The sequence below is a fragment of the Rhea americana genome, unplaced genomic scaffold (genome assembly GCF_003343005.1).
Source record: "Rhea americana isolate MKP2758 unplaced genomic scaffold, rheAme1 scaffold_63, whole genome shotgun sequence".
Taxonomy (NCBI): Eukaryota; Metazoa; Chordata; class Aves; order Rheiformes; family Rheidae; genus Rhea; species Rhea americana.
The window spans coordinates 928,401-947,654 of record NW_028186790.1 but is presented as its reverse complement, the minus strand read 5'-3'; the positions used below and the strand labels follow the sequence as shown (position 1 = coordinate 947,654).

Genomic DNA, 19,254 nt, shown 5'->3' with positions numbered 1-19,254 from the left:
TTGGAATCAGAATGAGAAGTCTGCAGTCATTGAAGGATTGCTCAGGTTTCAGCTTTCTGTTAAATGTCACTGACTGCAGAAGTATCACTTTTTATTTTGATGATCAAATGCTATAAATATTTGGTGGCAATGCATTAATCTGAAAAATAGTTTTTGTTATGGATGGGATTTCTAATCTTAAAGATGAGTCTTAAGGTGGCCAACTGAGAAAGTGTTTTTTACAGGTGTCTAACATTATTTGGACCACTAATGGATAGCAGGTATTTTGCAGACCTCAGTGATCTTTTAAATATATAAACAAAAACCTCTTCTCATATCTTGTTTGAATACTATTCCTTTATTGATCCAGGTTTGAAAATGTTAGTGCAGGAATATCCAAACAGRTTGATTTGCTGCTTGACCAGATAAAGTGCCTATAGGTGGACATTGTTCCTGCTAGTGGTGCTGTGAGAACTGAGTTTGGGAATGCCATCCTGATGGATACGAACATGGTCGTGCTGACTAGAGTGTTCTTATTACGAAATACAGGAATTCTAAAAGTAAACTTAATACTGAAGCATCTGTAAATGAGAACTCTTAAAGCTGTGTAATCTGATTCTCTTCTCTGGTAAAATGCCAGAAAAAAATAGCATCTCTGCAGCAACTAGATAACTGAACAGAAAACGGCTGTTTGATTAGGAGAGGATCTGTCATGCAAGGAGAGGCTGAGAGAGCTGGGACTGCTTAGTCTGAAAAAGGGGAGGCTCAGGGGGGTTCTGTCAGTGTTTTTTTTTGTTTTGTTTTGTTTTTTTTTTAACACCTTCCCATCTGATGTGGGACTGTGTTGTTACTGTGTGGGTAATTGAACACTGGATTGCTGGAGAGTTGTGGAGCCTTTGTATTCAGAGATACTCAGAACCCAACTGGACAGGGCTCTGAGCTACCTGCCCTGGTTGACTCTGCTCTGAGCAGGCAGATTGAACTAGATGATCTCCAGAAGTCCCTTCCAACCTCAACAGTTCTGTGATTTTGTAATGGACTGCAGAAATAGCTTGAATCTATTTTTCCCAGAGGTTCTGGTATTTATTATACACTACTAGTAAACTAGATTTAGTTTTGAGTGTAGCTAAAATTACTTACTTCCTCTTTGCCAAACAACAATAATTTTAATAAAAAAGAATGAGCCTTATTCTCAATTTAAGTATGAAATAGTATTAATTTAAATATGCAATGCTAGTTCTTCAGCAAGTTTTTCCATTTGTCTTGCTTAAACCAGGGGRTTGGTAAAATTTACTAAGACATTTACAAAAGTTTTGAACCTCTAAAACAGATTTCTGCTCCTCTGGCTGTATATTTGTTATCTGGGAGSTGGATTGCAGCAAACAAGTGGGATACCTGGCATCTTGCCAGCGACACATTCTATGATTCTCTTAACATATAAAGCACTGCTAAGAACCATTATGAAATGCTAATAAAATACTGTTAATCCTTCTAACAGGTAAACTTCACTGTGATCACTAAATATAATATTTGTCATTTAAGAGTCAAGTTGTATACAAAACTAAATATTCTATGTAGCATCATGGTCAGTTCTCAATTAAATACCTCAGTTGTGTACAAAAAGCTGCAAGTTGGATCTTCACAAATCAACTGAACTCAGAAAAAAATGTTAAAAACTCTAGTGTGCTATTCTGTGTGGAATTGATGACTTAGAGGTACCACTTTCATGGACATTTGGCACAGCTGGCGATACTGGCCTTTTTTTTTTACACTTAATGTATTATTAAATTAGTTTAATAACTTAGTTTACTGCATTTAGAGTTTTTCCTCCCTGTTATCTCAAATAGAAAGCCAGTAGAGGTGAATTAATTTTGTTATTAGTCTAGTWTTTTTAAGACTGAGTTAGTCTCTTTCCTTGTTGCTGTAACTGGAGTCTCTAACATGTCTAGATTTATGCTTTCCTGCTGTGACCTTCAATGTGTTTCTTAAGTTTGGTGATTTGAGATGAACTTCTCTTTTTTTATGCCAGTTTGAGAGAAGAAACATTAAACTATTTTAGCTTCCTTCAGCATTTATACAGGACACTGGGAACTTAGAGAGAAAACAAAGACTGTTTAAAGATCAAATTGGAGTCCAAAAATAAAAAAAAAAAAAATTTTGAGAGATCTTCAAAACCATGTGCATGCTGCAAATGGTAGTTTTTATCATTAGTTTCCTTCAGGATGTGTCTAAGGTCAGACTAAGGACCTGTTCTAGTACCTRAAGGCAACCGTTTTCTGGCACGCAGAGTTGCAGAAGAACTAGCTTGCAGGAGCACCAACAGCAGGATGTACAGCTATGTGTGAAGGCAGAACTTGCTCGAAGCAATAGGTCAAAATGACAGGATGCGTGTAAGTCGCCCTTATCTGCTAAAAATATCAATACTGGCCACAAAGAAAATGCAGACTTCTTACAGCTGTGCTTCAGGCCTTGTAGTGCTAAAACTGGGCTGCACAGACCGGTTGTAAACTTAGCTCTCTTAACTGTGCATGTGTGTCGCACTGAGTATTTAATAACTCATGCAGCAGAGGTTTCCCTGGTTRCAGTAAGAAATGTCATGCATAGTGAATAGTCTTCAGTAGGAATCTGTGCTTAAAAGTTGCAGAAAGAATTACAGAAACCTGCTCAAAATGACTTTTTTTTTTCATCCTCACTGGGTGTCCTCCTTCCTCCTTTCCATGTGTTAGCACTCCAGCTTGTCCAGCTGCACTCTGGATCTTCAGTGACTTTTATTGGAATACAGACCTTAGTAACTGGAAATAAGCAAGTAAAGAATTAGGGGTGAAAACACATTTTTGTTTTGTAGTCTTAATACAATGCTTAATACAGCTCTTGAGGTTTTTATGCTTACTATATAGTAGATGGCAAGGGGAGAAAAAGGAGTGCATATCAAGAATATAAAGGAGTARACAGTGCTGTTCGCCATGGTTGAATATGCAGAGTTGCTAACAGTTCTAGATTAAAAATTCACCCTGTCTCATCATATGTTTGTCATACGTTTCCTTCTCACGCTCTCGCAATCCTTGTACAGTCCCTAGTGTGGTAGTGACATCTAGACTGCGACCTGAGGGCGTCTGTTGAAACATTAATATGAGCTATTTTTGCTTATCCCTAAGGAATATAATGCAGACAACTGCCTGTAATGTGATGTTACATGAYGGGTGGCAAAAAGCTAGCTATTCTTTCTAAATCGGGTAAACTTTGATGGTTAAAATRGTAGAACAGGATCAAAACTGGAAATCAAATGAGGCTAAACATGTAGCAGTTTATTAGGAGCACTTTGTAGAAAGAGAAATAGTTGGGTTCATAAAGCAAACAGGCTTTCAGAGATGTTAAGAAACAATGTTGCTGCTCTCTTTGGCTTTTTAAAGAACAGCAACTAATAAACTGCTTCAAAATAAGTTAAACATGCCATTGGTCGTTGTAGCTAACTGACAGGGTGGCACAATGTGGTCCTAAAGCATAAATAACCTCATAAACTGTTCAGGAGCCATCTTCTTGTTTTCAAGCTTTACATGTAACTGGGAGGAATTGTTTTCTTTTGCATGGGACTAAATGCCTTCTWACTGCAATCCTTGTGAAAAACTTGCATTCTGACAGCTGTGGAATAAGAGGTTTTTCAAAAATCAGGAAAGCTATTACGTAGCACGACRCTTAACAGGCTATTTCTCCGTGACTACTGTGAATGTCATTCTAGATTTCTCACAGTAACTTCTGTACYTGTTGCAATCTGCTGTTGTTTCTTATAGCTAAATTTAGCCTTTGGTGAGGTATGTTTTATTCTCTTCTTTCTCCTGAAAATTRTGTTTCAATTCCTGATGAGTTTAGTAAACATGTTGTTATGTTTTATTTGTTTCTTTGKTTTTTTTTTGTAGGCAAACTGGATGAAGTATATAAAGCTCTGGCCAACGCTCATCCCAAYATGACTGTTTATAAGAAGGAGCAGATTCCAAATAGATTACATTACAAGCACAACAGTAAAATTCAGCCAATCTTAGCGTTGGCTGATAAAGGATGGGAGATTGTACACAACAAATCTGACCATTTTCTGTGTAAGTATTCTGCATCTGTAGTGCTTTCCTTTGTCTTTCTTGTCAGGGACCTTATGTGGTATTTTCTTTCCCAACCTCAAACAATATTGAATTGTTTAAGACTGAGAGAGAAAACTGTGATGCTAAGTATGTAGAGTTTATTTTTTTTGTTTCCTCATGAAATATGAAGCACCCTCCTGTGGGGGGGGGGAGGGGAATTGGACTTTGTTTCCACTGATGTAAGATTATTCACGTTTTAGTGATCACATACTTGAGGTCTTGAAAGATCTAGCAACATGATGAGCACTTCCTGAGAGATAAGAAATCTTGTAACTAAACTTACTGAGAAGAGAGCAAAAAGCTTTGTTTTATGAGGTACTCCTTTGGAAGGACTGAGTTACTAGAGGAAGGTTGGGTTGCGGCATTGTTTGCCCTATAGGATGAGATTTCATCATCATTCTAGATCATGGGGAAAAAATCACTTCTGTGTGCSTGACTTGGGGTTTTTGGCCCTTTTCAGCTTTCCTCTGTGATATGTCCTTTCCTTGAAAGCATCTTGTCTCTAAATGTGCACAGAATGCTGAGGATGTCCTGTGATACTCCAAATACAATCTTTTTTATGCGATTTCACTAAAATCTCAAAACCAAGGGGGTGCTTCCAGTATGGTTGTGCGTAGTTTTRTAAGTTCTTAAGATTCTTAACTGAAGTTATTTTAAACTTTACTGCTGCTTATGAAGCTACAGTGTGTTACCTACAAAACAACCAAGTTTTTCAGCTGTTGATACTTTATAGGAGCAGCAGCTATTCTTGTCTGCATGTTTATATACTTGTTCAGTTTTTAGTGCCCCTGTAAGGAAAGGACACCTAGTAGTGAGATTGGTAATTTTTTTTTTCTTGTTAATGGGCATGTAGTGCACAAAATCAGACAAGGTGTCAAGACAGTCAGAACTTAAGGTTTATATGCTACTAAGCATTAAACAGATTCTACTTGGACTTTATTCTAACAAATTTGGTCCAGTTGCACAGCGAGAGTCTTTCCTAGAGCAAAATAAAGGAAAATGGGATATAGGATGCCCTTGACAATGCAACTAGTGCCACTTAAGCTTAGCTTTTATCTAGAGCTGTCCGTTTTCTTTAAAGCATTTTCTTTTCATATTTCTATGACTTAGTATTTGCTAGAAGGCATTTGCACCATTGATCAAAATGATCCTGCTAAGCCTTTGTAACAATAAATGAGGATGGCTGTGCCTTTTCTGCAGCATGATAATGCTGGGAAAAGGTTAAATGCTCGTTTTGCAATTTCAGAATATTGACTTTCATCCTTCTTTTCTTTTTAGTGGGTAATCATGGATATGACAACATCTTACCAGAAATGCATCCAATCTTTTTGGCATTTGGGCCTGCTTTCAGAAAGAATGCCACCAAAGAAGTCATGAATGCTACAGACTTGTACCCCTTACTGTGCCATCTACTTGGTATCAATCCACTGCCGAACAATGGTTCATTCAGTGCTGTGAAAGATATTCTTGCTGAGGTGGTTCCAAGACAGCCTTATCCTGAAGCCCGTGAAACAGAGTCCTATGCTTACTTCATAGGAATCTCTCTTGGCAGCATTCTTGTTATGTTTTTTCTTTTTGTTTTTGTTAAGCATTTAACCCACAGCCAGATAAATACCATGCAAGTACAACATACTGAAATTGCCCAGCCACTGTTACAAGACTAATAGTACTTGCCAGTGGAGGCACCATATGCTTTTTTCCTGTTTGACACTTAAAAGAAGCTTCCACAAAATTAAGTGGCCCAGCAGAAATATGTGGAGTAAAACAAAATGGGTACTGATCCACTGGTACACTGGAGTACATAAATATSAGGTACATACAGAAGGAGCATATTTCTGTTTCACCCTGCATCCACGTAATCTTTCAGAGGCTGAGAGTATTCTCRGTAAACTGGAAAGCTGTGTGTGTACCTACATACATATAGTAATACATGTAGTAACAATAGACCTTGAATACCTCATCCTGAACTGCTGATACAGAAGTWACATCAACTGAGGTGCACTTCATAGAATATTACATAGTGATTTAACTTCTTTTCTTCAGTGAGATTTAAGTCTCTTAGATTCTAACAAGTCAGTGAACGTGACTAGACTGTGCTTTTGAGGTTTTTCTTTCTGGCCGAAGGAAGTGCCATAAGAGATCACCATTAGAGATAGCTTGGTGGATGRAGTCCTACAGAATACAGCATTAAGCTAGGTCACACACTCCTAAATGTCTAAGTTTAGAGYTGGGCATATTCTGAGTTCTGTGCAAGTTGTAGCACCCAAAATGCTAGTGTAGGTGGTCCTGCCTTTAGTGATCAGCATTAAGGGTTAAGGAACATGCTGTACAAGCTTTTTTTCAGAGGGCTACGAAGCTCACCACTGGGTCTAAAGTCAGATCCATCAATGAAGACAGTTTGTTAGGGTGAGCTTGCCTGCTGTCTTGTGTTTCATCAGATGTGTCTGGGTGGGCCCTTAAAACTTTATGATTATCATCTCTAAAGACTAGACACATAATTATAAGGAGAAGTCTTAGAAAATGTACTCTTGAAAAAAAAAACTCTTAAAAAAACATGCTTTAATATGAAATAAGACATAAGATTAAATTGAATTGAATAAGATTGAAGTTTGTTCTTCCAGGGGAAAGTCTGTATTAGGAAAAACTTAATCCTGAGTCAGACAAAAGTATGAATTACTCTGATTCTTTTGAGGGGATTGCTGAAGTAAGTCTTCCCTCTGTTGCAGCCTTTTTCAGTGAGCTCACTTACTTAAATGATAGCTGAGAAGCTGCTGACTGAGGTTTTATGAAAGAYGTGGTGTTTAGTGAGAAAACTTGTCTAATTATCAGACTTCTAAAAAAGCTGATTTTTTTTACTCTGTTTGAGTTAGTATTTGTATACAGACGTGTTGTCTGAATACAATACGTGAAGGAGAAAAAGATTCTTTCCAAATTGACTTACTTAAATATTCAGTCTGGTATCTCTATAAGTGCAATTTATTGGTGTGTGCACGTGCATTAGTGCTAATGCTTTATTTGAAAAGTGGATTATACTTTCCTCGAAACAGTGGAAACAGCTTTATTCATAGAGATAAGAACATCTTGGCCTTGGAGAGTCTCTATGTCAAGAGAAACTATTGATGTGACTTAGTGAGAAAAGGTGACTTAACTGAAATCCAAAACTTTTTCTACTAAACTTAATTCTAGACTTAAAGGATGACATCTAAGTGGGTTCAGATGGGAATTTTCACTTCTTGCTGCCTCAGTGATGATTCTACTGTGCTATGTTACTTCTGACAAAGTGAGCACTGGACAGTTTGTAATCGGTTGTATACCTCAGTGATTGCAGAGACGCTCGGATAGCATTAAACTCTGATGTGGAAGGATTCCAGAGACCACAGCTAAATGCAGCGAAGGCTTGAGAGGGAAGGCAGTGAAGCACACCAGTATCTTAAGGTATATGCTGAAATTCTAAGTCTAATAGTACCTTTAAGAAGGCAGGAAACTAGCAAATGTGTTGGAAGCCAGCACCTTAACTTTGGGATATGGACTGCTGTGCAATGTAATCTGACTCATCTCTGCAGTTCTCCTGTTACTGTTCTGGTACTGTTTGGTATTTCTCCATGCCCATTCTCTTAAGAAAATACTGAARGAAAACATCTGAGATAGCTGTGCCTGACATCGTAAAGCCCATTCTTAATGGAGCAGACCATTAGGTACGCCTTAAGTCTAATTTGTTGACACCAGCTTGTCTTCAGTAGCTACTTCAGCCCCTCGCTTTGGAACATGCTGCTATAATAGAAATTTCCTAGCAATACTAATGGCAGATGTTAAATTAACGATTATATCTTCAGAAGGGTGCATTAGACTCCCTCTTTTTTATTGTGACAGGTGAGCCAAGGTGAGCTCTGATCCTTAAGGGGCAAAGTTGGTCAGCATTCCTCAGTCATGCTAGCGTTTATGTCCTGCCTCCCCAAGCACGTGGCCAGGGAAGAGCAGCAAGTTTCCACTCTCGGTGCATTTGGGAACGTAGTATCCAAACTGGTTGGCTAGGAACGCAGGCATGAGAATGCTCTTCAATGTCGTCGTTCTGTATTGCACTGTAAGGCCCTTTCTGAAGAGGGCAGCGTGACACTTTGTAGACAACTGAAATCTTCACCATTCAAGTATTTCAGTTGAGGTTAAACCGTATTTCTTTATTGTTTAGGTATATTTGTAAATAACCTTTAGGCAGTAGTTACTTTGTTAGGATATTTGCCTAGCTGATACTAAACACTGCTTTGTTAGTGTGCGTGTATGTTTAACGAACRTGAAAGCACATATGATACCACTGGGGAGAAGGACCAACTTTTCAGACTTGTGATGGGAGATTCTTTAGACTTTACCTTTCTAGGTGGGGGAGGGCACAGGATTTGGATTTTGTCTATTTAGTACCTTTTATGATTTATGAACAAGTTTGTCAGAAAGTGGGTTTGAGTACGCTATATATTGGCTTGTAGCTAAAGCTTGAGAATTGAAAAGCTTGCATGATTCTGTGCTGCTTTGCTGACCTGTGGAACATACTCTGAGATGTCTAACGTTTTCTTCCTGCTTGGAAATTTCAGAGTTGAAATATATATTTGCTCTGTGCTAGCAAACATTGTGTGAGTGCTTCATTTAAAATCAGTCTGGAAAAAAACTTTAATTTGAGGGAGAGGGGTGGTGGRGAATAGCCTTAAACCACATGTACCACAAATATTTCTAATGATGTTCTGCATAGTGTATAACTTTAATAAAGTAAGTAAGTGGAACACACAACTGGAAGTGTGATATAACTTAAGAATTCCAGGTTAAAGTTTTTATAGGGAAGACCTTTTGCTTCCCACTTCGCTATCATTTACAGAAATCACAGGTATCTGTTACCAACAGTCTTAATATAGTTTCTTTACCAAAAATCTCTCCCCAACTTTCCTAAGAAAGATCTACACTAGTACTGTTTACCATAAATGCAGTCTCATTAAAAAAAAAAAAAATAGCTACCTAATAGCTATTAGTAAAGGGTTGTTCACCGTGACACTCCTCAGAAGTGTGAAACAAGATAGAGTCTTGAGCTGTGTCTGGACAGAATATGACAAACATGGTTGTTCAGTCTTGCTGTTTCATAAAATTCAAATACAGCAGTAGGCTTATTTCTAAATCCTCTTCCCTCCTTAAATAACTTGGCCATGGATACTGTCTCAATCCTACCTGTGCTGCTGTCCAGACCTTTCAAGAAATAATGTGTTTGTACTGYAGCAAGTTTAATGAGAGATTTATTAAATGGCAGATTAATAAAATTCTTAGGARCATATAAAAATAGTAAGTTCAATAGCAGTGTCTGCAGCACTGCCAATGGAAGGCCTTTCCATAGTGACCTCCTAATCTGAATTATATTCAGTTAACAAGATCCCTGCTGCTTGTTTTGCGTTAAGAATGGTACCCTGTATACMTATAATGGTGCTGGTTTATTTTCRTGAGTAAGTGGTGCTTTCTCTTCAGCTGGAAGCATAATTTGCTGCAAGTCCAGCACAAGTGTTTGCAATCTGTGGTTAGCTGAAGTCAACTCTGGAGCTTTCCCTGGTGCTAATGGCCAAAAAACATATCCTGTAACTCTACAAGCTTTGGGTTTTTAAGACCTTTATACACAGCGCTGAGTTTTTCTTTTTGGAGGACATCAAAGGAGGTAATGAAATGTCAWTTTTTGTAAAGCAAAGCAATACCAGCAGTAAACCCGTGTATGGGAAAGGAGGACAAAAATCTTTCTTCACCATTGCTCCTTATTTCACCAGCGGTACATACTGAATAGACTCCCACACAAACACTGTTCAGTCTCACTGCTAAGGGGAGGAGGAGGAACAGAAGGGTAGTAGGAAGTTCTGCTAGATACTGCTACTCATGCTCTGGTTTCACAGGTGCAAGACCACTGCACTCCCTTATCAAAGGTGTTACCTAGAGCTAGAGGGAGCAATGTATTTACACAGGTCTAGCTTTCACCTTCTGTAACAATATTTGTAGTTCAAATTAAAGTACTACTGATGCACCTCCCTCATTTATATTTTTGATAATTTAGAATCTTAGAGGTAACAACCCTGATGATGTGCAACACCAGCAAAACTGAAAATATTAATCACATAGTGCAAGACTGAACTATTCCACAGAAGGGGAAGGGAGGAAGGAACAAAGCAGAGCATTTACCCTGCTGACTTACTTGTTTTACCTTCAAGGAAGAAAGTTTAGGCTTTGATTAGAGTATGGCTGGTCTTGCCAACCCTGCCAGAAAGATAAACTACTTCTATTCAGCCCACTGAGGCTACAGAGCATCTCCCAGGAAGCTGGCCACCCTCTGAGGATGGCAGTTTTTGTTCAACAATGTCTTAATTAACCAGCAAGTCTCTCCCAATAAAAGAGGGTCTTTAGCACCCTCCCCTTACACAGCATTTCCGAGTTCTGCCCTGCAAAACACCACTTTTTCCTTTGTCAACTCATTAACCCGACCTGTAGGTCATTAGTTATTTCAAACCTTCCAGCAGAGGAAGAAAAAGAACAAAAGTGAATCCTGTGTTCAGTTCAGTTCTTTGATAGAACTGCATTATAGCAACAGTAAAAAATCCAGAATGCTGGTGGCAACAATACAGATTTTAAGTAGTCTGAGCACCTTCCAGTTCAGGGTAAAGCATTATTCAGGAAGTAATAGTCAACAAAAAGCAGCAGTTTTTTGAGGGGGTTGTGGTGGTGGTGTTTTTKAGTATTTTAGTTTATCAGCACAACAGCAGTCTCAAACAGAAAAAAAATAYAATTAGGTAAAATAAATTGTAGTGCATGATTTTTAACATTCCTTTTTTTTYCTCCTCTCATAAGGGCAGTTAAAATTAACCTTCCTCTCCAACGCTCATGCTTCCTTTCAGCTGAACCACTTTCAGCTGTGGCTAGTGCCAGATTTCTCTGAATTTGAGTTTGTGAACAAAGCACCATGTTGTATGCTACTAGGTTTGTCACCTGTCTCACCTGGAATCATCAGTTCTTAATACTGCCAAAGTCACAGAATAAGGACCTAGTAGCTGCAGTTCTGTTTTGGGGTTAGTATTAGTATTTTAACCTCACACTCCTACATTGCTGAAAGATGAAATTCCATTAAGGCTTTCTAAATCAAATTAACTTTTTTGTACAGCAAGTTACTAGCCTTAATGATTAAAAAGGGAATTAAGAGTTTCTTTAACAGAACCATTAACACTGGTCTTGGACAGAACTTTGAATCTATACAAGTCAGACTCCACAGATAAGAGCCGTCTTGTCTCAAAAGCCAAGTAACCTTTAAAATCTGAGCACTTAAAACAAAAGTTTGCAGTCGTTGCATGAAGATTTGTTAAAGTCTCAGCTTGTTGCTTTTTCACACACAACAGCCTTCAGAAGACAATTAGCAGCAGGTACAAAGGGCAGAGCCCACCTTTATTACATGAAAGCATCTGGCAGTCTGCATCTGAAAAACTTCACAGGGTTTAACAGCAGTAGTTTCATTACTGCAGCCCACCAGTCTCAGTAATCCCAAAAGCAATATATTACATCAACATCCCTGAGATAAGCAAGTAGTACTGTCCTGGCTCTCCAAGCGCAGACGCTTCAGCTCCAGCTACCCAGYGTTACCAGTGCCGACCTGTACGCTCTGTGGCTCAAATGGGAGCAGGCAGCATAGAAATGATCCTCCCTGCACCGATTCCTTCCTCACTGGTTTCCTTCCCATCAGTTTCTTCTTCCTGTGCTGGCTTAGGGTAGAAACAAGAAGCATCACCTGTTCTCTCCACTTTCTATCCCCCAATTCTTAATAACAAATCAAGATACACTGTCCAATAGAACTTCTTCCAATGCCCAGGAAGGAAAAAAAAAAAATCTTCCTTCCAATACAAGAACACTAGTAGTAGTCATCATTAACTTAAGTTTAATACAAAAAACAGTAATTTTCATTTCATTTACAGATGTTAAAATTCACTTAGTCTATCCTCGCTAATTCATACTCTGAAATTTCATTTTAGAAGTGTTSAAAGGATTGAATGAAAAACTAAACTTATTTTGCTAAATATCAGTTTCAGCAGAAAGCGATCTGTTCAGTACTTCTTCCTGAAAACATCTTTACAGGACTACCAGTCACATAACACACAAACAAGTTAGCAGGTTCTGGCTGTACAGTATTTTACAGATACCATTAAAGTGCAAAGAATTCTGCCAGTGCAAGTTCAGACTCATCCCCAGAAATCCCTGTTTCGCAAGCGAGGCTGAGCTCCCTACACGCTATCCAATTAAAGGATCGTCGTCGTCATCTTGTAACTGAAGTCGGGAGAACGGACGCGGAGAAGGTATTCTATTCTTCGAGATTATTATAATGCAGGTGAAAGTAGTCAACACTATCAGGGCCCCAATAACTATCCCAATCGCCTCCGGAAGATTTATGCACCACTGGTCAACCAGCAAGCACTTGGCATTACTGAAGGTTCCGTTGTGGGGCTGAGGCGTCAGTCCCAGGATGTGGCACATCATGGGGTAAATATCAACGTTGTTCATCCTGCTTTGCTTGTAACCTCGACGGAAAGCGGGCCCGTGAGCAGCCAGGAACGGGTGCATGCTCGGGAGAGCGTTGTCATAGCCATGGTCACCTACTGGAGAAACACAGAGATCAGAGTTAGCATCATAGTTTCTGTCTGAATGTGTCATGTTCCTCCCCATCTCTCCCCTGCCCACAGGAGGCGTGTTTTAACCAAGGACTGCTACAGAAAATACAAGCAATCCTTCAATCAACGCCTAGTACTCAGAGTTCCTTCCCTCCTCCCTGCTCCCCAGCAGTCTTTTTCCTCACTGGCCTTCAGCCATGATTTCCCCCCCCAATTCTCTCTTTTCCCTTTGGTTATCAACTGTTGCAGTTTTTCCCCTCCGACTCATGATGTCAAAGTTGAAATGGATGTTCCCATTCCACAAGAAGTCAGTGGCTGGAATGAAAGTTTTCATTGCCAAGATTCTGGAATTTCTAAGGCAGACACTTTAACTGCTTTCAAGAAACCAAGCATTTTCTCCTTGATAGTGTTCAGTTCAAGCATATTGAAGCACCCTCAGATCACGTTTATTACATTAGGTATTTCAGGTAAAAGGATACAGAAATAAATCCCAAAGCAGTCAAAAACAAAAAACAGCCAGAGGATCATGATGTCTAWGACATATGTTTAACAAGACTGGCTACAAGGTTGGCAGGGCTTGGACATTTGGTCAGTCTTTAAGAAAATACTCAGATTTTTGGTGGAATACAAATAGTTAAAGAGCAGTCATAGTCCAATATCCTAGTAACATGCCTGGAAAATGCCTTCAAAATCTGTTCTAGATGTCAAAAACACAAAACTTGAGTGACTGTATTTAGGTTTAGACTTCATTTCTTAAAAATGATTTAACCCATCTGCCTCCAGAACTGCCTTCTTGACCTTAAAAAAAAGGGGGGGGGGGGAAAAGGAAAAAAAAAAAAAAAAAAAAAAAAAAAAAAAAAAAAAAGAGTTCTTGAAGTGTTATGATTCCTATTGCTTTAGGTGAAATCACACTTACTTTGGTTTACTTAAAAACAGTGGAAAATAAAGATGCTACTTATATCACTTCTTGCTTGCTTTAATGCAATCTTGCATTTCTTGATTACTTTTTCCTTTTTCTACCCACTAACTTATTTTGAATAGACCCATTCCAAGTTGCCTCTCCTATAAAGCTTCCTGTATTTGAATTTCTAAGTGGAAGGGCTGGTGTGTGCTGCCACTGCTAGGAATGGCATTGGTATTAGTATACGTGCAGATCCTATGCTGCCACTTTGTCCACGAAGACGCATACAGTAAACTCTTAAATAGCTACGTAGCCTTCTGAAGTTTGATGCACAAACCTTCCAACTTGCCTTTGGGAAACTTTGGCAAGCCAAATTCTTTTAAAAAGTGACTCAACTCATAATGCTGTTACTTCTAAATATAGACTTACCAGCTGTTTTTAGGTAGACAAAGTCAACAAYATTTAAACACACACAGAATTATTCTCTATAGAGTTGTCATTTTTTATGATTAGACTCAGTTTGAAGATGATTGTGGCAAATTTGGGAGAAATTCAATACAACCATATATTACACTATAAGCAGTACTTCTGTACAAACAATGAGAAAATTCAAATGTCAACATGCAGAGCGCAGACAATAAGAGCAGCCAAGATGCGAAAAACCAGTTCACACTTCCCAGCATCCTGCCTTTGGCAGTGGTCTCATAGTATGGAAAGCATACAGCAGGGTTAGCCAGGGATCAATTCCCCAACATGCCATCCAGCCTCTAGCCGCTCAGGAAAATCCTGGAAGTTGATACCTCTGTACTTAATATCCATTAATATATTTTTTCCCCAAAATTTGTCCAATCGCTTTCTGAAACCATATATATTTTGATAYGCATGGCATCCAGCAACAAAAAAAAATTGCACAGCAGAGCAATGCACTGYGTGGTGTAACACCTGGATTCTTTATTTTTTATTTATTTTTTTTAAGAAAATAAAAAAAAGGAGACATGCTACTTGATGACCTAATGAGAACTCTGGCTTCTTAGACTATTATTCATATCCTATAAATGTTCTTAATAGCTTTAGTATTTCCTTCCACTTAACAGCATTATACATATTCTGGGAAACAAAATAAGTATTGTGTCTTGCAACCTTCAATTTATACTCCCTATATGTATTTTATATTCAAAAAGCTTCCACCAGCCTATGGCTCAAGACACACAGGCTGCATAACTTGCCTAAGATCTCTCTTAAAGTACACCTCAGGCTATTAATTTGAATATAGTCAAGTAGAATATTTCTCAAGCTAATGGAATATCCCCCATCTCTTCCTCATCTCTTCAAACTCCCCAAGTTCAGCTTGAAAATGCTATTGGGAATTGCTGCCTATGAGACATTCCTAAAGATGTATAGTACAAGGGCTCTAATCACTAAGCTAGGACTATCCTACAGACTACTGGAATAAGAACAAAACTGTTTACCAAAGCAAGCAACCAAGAGCACAAAGGAGGAAGACACACTTACATTTTGAAAGKGATTCATTTTGTACAATTGTCCAGCCTTCATCTGCAACCAGAATTATGGGCTGAATTCTCTTATTATGCTGGTAATGAAATCTGTCAGGAATTTCTTCTTTGAGATACACTTTCATGTGCTCATTGCAGTTTTTCAGTAAGTTGTATACGTACGTTTTGTCTGTCAAGAAAAAACTGCATGTGAAACAGCTGGGAATTATGTCCTGTTTACTGCAATTATCTATCATTAAACTTTAAATACAGTCTTTTCAGAACAACAATTTTCTTTTTAAAAAGAGGCATGTAGAAAAGAATTTTTTTAATGTCCCTTATGAAATGCTATCCACATCAAGGTAGATTTCACAGTTTCTTCCCCTTTTAAACAGCAGATTCATGGCTGTGGTCTAGGACATACAATTCAAATTACTCCTTCGACTTTTGGGGGGGGGGTAGAGTAGGGATCAAAATTCAAGCAGCAAAATCAAGAGTAATCATACACATAAGTAATCAACATTTTATCCAAAGCAGTGAACATTATTTTAAATTTTGTTCTCTGTGGATCATTTTGTTCTCTATAATCACTTCAGTCTGGCCATACTTGGGCAAACTCTGAGAACACCAACAGTGCCATGATTTAAGACAATATCTGTCAGTACCTACCCTAACAAAAAAGAGGTTTCATTCACAGAAGCAAAAGTGCTAAAGCAATCAAAGTTGGGTTTAGATTTTTTTTTTTTAACTTTGAAGTTTACACAATTACACTTAATTCTGAATAAAACCAAGTGTTTATTTCACGCTCAGTATGAATTATAACTGCAGAACTCAATGACTGAGCAACAAAAGAGCACACATATTTTGTGCCTATTGACTAATTTGTCAATAAGCTGTACCAGGACCATCTTTAGCACTCATAGCTATTTGACAGAAAATGCACTGATTTGGTAAAACAAAGAAATTTCTAAATAAACAGACAATCTTTCTTTAATTTGTTCATTACATCAAAGTTGTTATATATGAACTACACTGGGTTTGCAAAAGATGTGAGCAAACTAGCACACTGTGTACCTTCTAGTAATAACATAAACAAGATTTAATTCTCAATATATAACTTAAAAAAAAAAAAAAAATACATACTCTGCCTTGGCAGCACCGCAGCAACTGGACTCTTGTCTATGAGAGTATAGTTATTGCGACCAATACAGCCATCCAGTATAATCAGCTTCTTTGCAGAACACGAGGCCATTCCATGATCACTTGTTATTATGACATTAATAGTGTCCCACAAACCTAATGCCTTCAATTTCTTAGTAAGGAAACCAATATGATTATCCACTTGTTCTAATACTTTGCGCATGTTCTCAATATTATCAGGTCCATATTTATGCCCACTGGCATCTGGTTCTTCCCAGTATAATGTAGCAAAACTGACTGGTGGGTTGGAGTTATTCAGCCATGTAACAATTTTTTCCACTCTCTCCTCAAACGTTACTGAGAAATTATACTTTAAAAAGAAAYGAGGGGTTGTATTGTGAATTTTCACATCAGTACCAGGCCACATTGCAGCAGCACTTGCTCTGTTTCCCTGCTGATTTGTTACCCAAATTGGAACTGCCTCATTCCACCAGAAGGGATCTGAATCTCTGAACTGTGAGAATGTTTTCTGGGCATCTGGATCATACATGTCATTAGCCACAATGCCATGACTTTCTTCATATAGGCCTGTCACTATGCTATAATGGTTTGGGAAAGTCTTTGTGATAAAAGTATTTGTAACCTGTCTGACAAGCACGCCATCCTCAATGAACTCCTGGAGATGAGGAAGTTTATAGGTTTTCAAGTAATCAGCCCTGAAGCCATCAAAGGACACAAGGAGTAACCTGGATAGTGGATTACCAGTAGAGTTACCACAACAGGCAACTATTCCAGAAAAAAATAATGTTAAAATCAAATTCATTGTTGACACTTTAAAGTATTCCCAGCAGATAATCTGATGCACCTGAAAAATTTAAAAAGATAGTACTTGTAATACAAAGTAGTTGTCCTGGAACCAGTATAGCTAGTCATATATTATGCGCATCTTCCAAAGACAGGTATTACAAAATAGCTAACCCAAGCAACAACTAAAGCACAAAACAAACAAACAAAGGCAATGAGATTGCTTTCATTCAAGATTTTGCTTTAAAAGAGAAAATTCTTTTTTCTTTTAATTATTTCACGGTTTTATCTGTTTTATGACAATTCTACAGCTTAAAAAAGAGTGATCAGTATTTGTCTTATGTCCAAACATACCTATCTCAACAACTCTGGCTCCACATTCAAAAGTCTCATGCACCCCAGATGCCAGAGTTTGGACCAGAAATCTGTTTACTGCTGTAATTACCATTTTCCTTTTTTTACTGTACCTTTCCTTTTACAGTTTCCATCACCTTAAGCTGCTAGAAGACTTTCCAGGCTTTCCACTTCCCTAGTTATTCACTGCTTTCTCTATACATGAAGTTGCCAGGAATAACTTGTGCAACAGTTCAGGAGGAAATAAAAGCATATCTGCTCTAACTGCATTGAAACTTGTTCTCTACAGCCTCATTTTTCAGAAAAAGAGATTAGTCACCTCTGCTACTGATGTTATGAGGCAACTATTTCTTTTTTTAATCAAGAAACTCATGACTATTACAAACACAAGATATGATTTATAAGGTTATCGTTTTTGATTATAAGCTAACCTACAGCAGAAAGGACATGCCTGAGCTTATTATGTGCAACAGGACCACTCTGCTCAGTAAGATCTAAAATTACTCTGCAAGCCTCTAAGAAAGAGGAGTGAAACTTCAGGTTTCACAAAAACTTTCGCGATATTGCTGGACAGCATATTTACTTCTAAAGAAAAACCACATTCAAGCATTTTTTTTCCCTCTCTCTCCTTGGCACAAAACAAACCAGGCTGATTTTCAGAGGAATTGCAGATGCCTTCCTAACTAACTTCCTAATATCTTCTGGCSTATTTCAAGCCTGCACCCCAAATCCCTGGGCTCTAGAAACCAAGAGCGATAGCACTTTGTGTCAAAAGCATAAATACCTTTAATGTTAGCCAAAGCTTTGGCAGCGAGAGGAATTCCAAGCACGGGAAATCGTTGCCCTGTTTTCCCCACCCCCAAAAGTAAAAAGTTTTTTAAGAAATACAGATGTTAGAAGAGAAGATCATCATAAACAGCRTTAGGATATCTCGTAACACAGCTGCATCAGGTCAGAACTGCCTCCATGACCCAAAACTTGCTTGCAGGAGGCAGGCACCAGCAGCAGGAGCCAAACCACCCATCTCAGCCGAAGCTCGTCCCAGCTTTCACAGCAGATACGTAACTGTTTTTTCCACAACAGACATACAGCTGTTTTCTTCTGCCCTGTTAACGCAGGCTTTCAGCCCGCTCTAACGAACCCAACGCGCTCCACCTGTAGCTGCGGTTCGCCTACGGCGGTAGCTCCACGGCGGTAAAACCCACGCTCCGGGCGCGGCGTAAGCCCGAGGTGCCGGCCCGGGAACACCCCCGGGGCACCAACCCCGCCGTCCGCGGGCTGATCAGCGCGCAGTACCTCGGGACTAACCGCAGGAAGCTCCSGGCGCGACAGCTCCGCGCTCCCGACCGCCGCCTGGCCGGAGCCCCCACAGCACCTCGGGAAGGGGCCGCTCCGCCCGCGGCGGCTTCCGCTGAGGCCCCGCACGGCCCCTCGGGGCTCCCACCGCGGCCGCGCCCCGCCTCGGGCGCTCGTTTCCCCCCCGAGACCCCCCTTCCGTTCCGCTCCGCTCCCTTCCCTTCTCCTCCCCGGGCCTCGACTCACCCCTTCCCGGGGAAGGCAGGCGGCGGCGCTGGAAGGTCACCGGCTCGGCTCGGCTCGGCTCGGCCCCTCCCGCACCGCCCCAACCGCCATTAACGGCCGCAGCGCAGCGCACCCGCAACCCGCTAGGCGGAGAGCAACGAGGCCTGTCAGCGGGCCGGGCCGCCGGGCGGGCTCCGATTGGTCGGAGCGCCCGCAGGCGGCGGCTGTGATTGGCTCTAAGGGAGCCGGGGGGCGGGTCGCGTAGTGAGTGATGG

At 39.6% G+C, this 19,254-nt stretch overlaps 2 protein-coding genes across 6 annotated transcripts in view; one reads left to right on the top strand and one right to left on the bottom strand.

The window, feature by feature from the left end:
- ENPP5 (ectonucleotide pyrophosphatase/phosphodiesterase family member 5) overlaps nt 1-8,725 on the top strand; it is a 10,190-nt gene extending 1,465 nt beyond the window's left edge. The window contains exons 2-3 of the mRNA XM_085320393.1: nt 3,894-4,070; nt 5,388-8,725. Of these exons, the coding sequence (XP_085176519.1) occupies nt 3,894-4,070; nt 5,388-5,773 (563 nt within the window). The 3' untranslated portion in view covers nt 5,774-8,725. The remainder of the gene's footprint in view (nt 1-3,893; nt 4,071-5,387) is intronic.
- A 2,795-nt stretch (nt 8,726-11,520) lies between these two features.
- ENPP4 (ectonucleotide pyrophosphatase/phosphodiesterase 4) lies at nt 11,521-19,118 on the bottom strand. 5 transcript variants are annotated; one of them, XM_085320397.1, is made up of 5 exons: nt 19,001-19,016; nt 18,243-18,302; nt 16,304-17,165; nt 15,180-15,350; nt 11,521-12,754 (listed from the first exon to the last, which is right to left on the bottom strand). In XM_085320397.1, the coding sequence occupies exons 3-5, from the start codon at nt 17,121-17,123 to the stop codon at nt 12,390-12,392; spliced, it is 1,356 nt and encodes a 451-aa protein (XP_085176523.1). In that variant the 5' UTR covers nt 17,124-17,165; nt 18,243-18,302; nt 19,001-19,016; the 3' UTR covers nt 11,521-12,389. The 5 variants fall into 5 exon arrangements, with proteins under 5 accessions (XP_085176523.1, XP_085176521.1, XP_085176524.1 ...); XM_085320395.1 differs by lacking the exon at nt 18,243-18,302 and having other exon boundaries at nt 19,001-19,118; XM_085320398.1 differs by lacking the exons at nt 18,243-18,302; nt 19,001-19,016 and adding an exon at nt 18,767-18,845.
- Between the last annotated feature and the right edge of the window lie 136 nt (nt 19,119-19,254).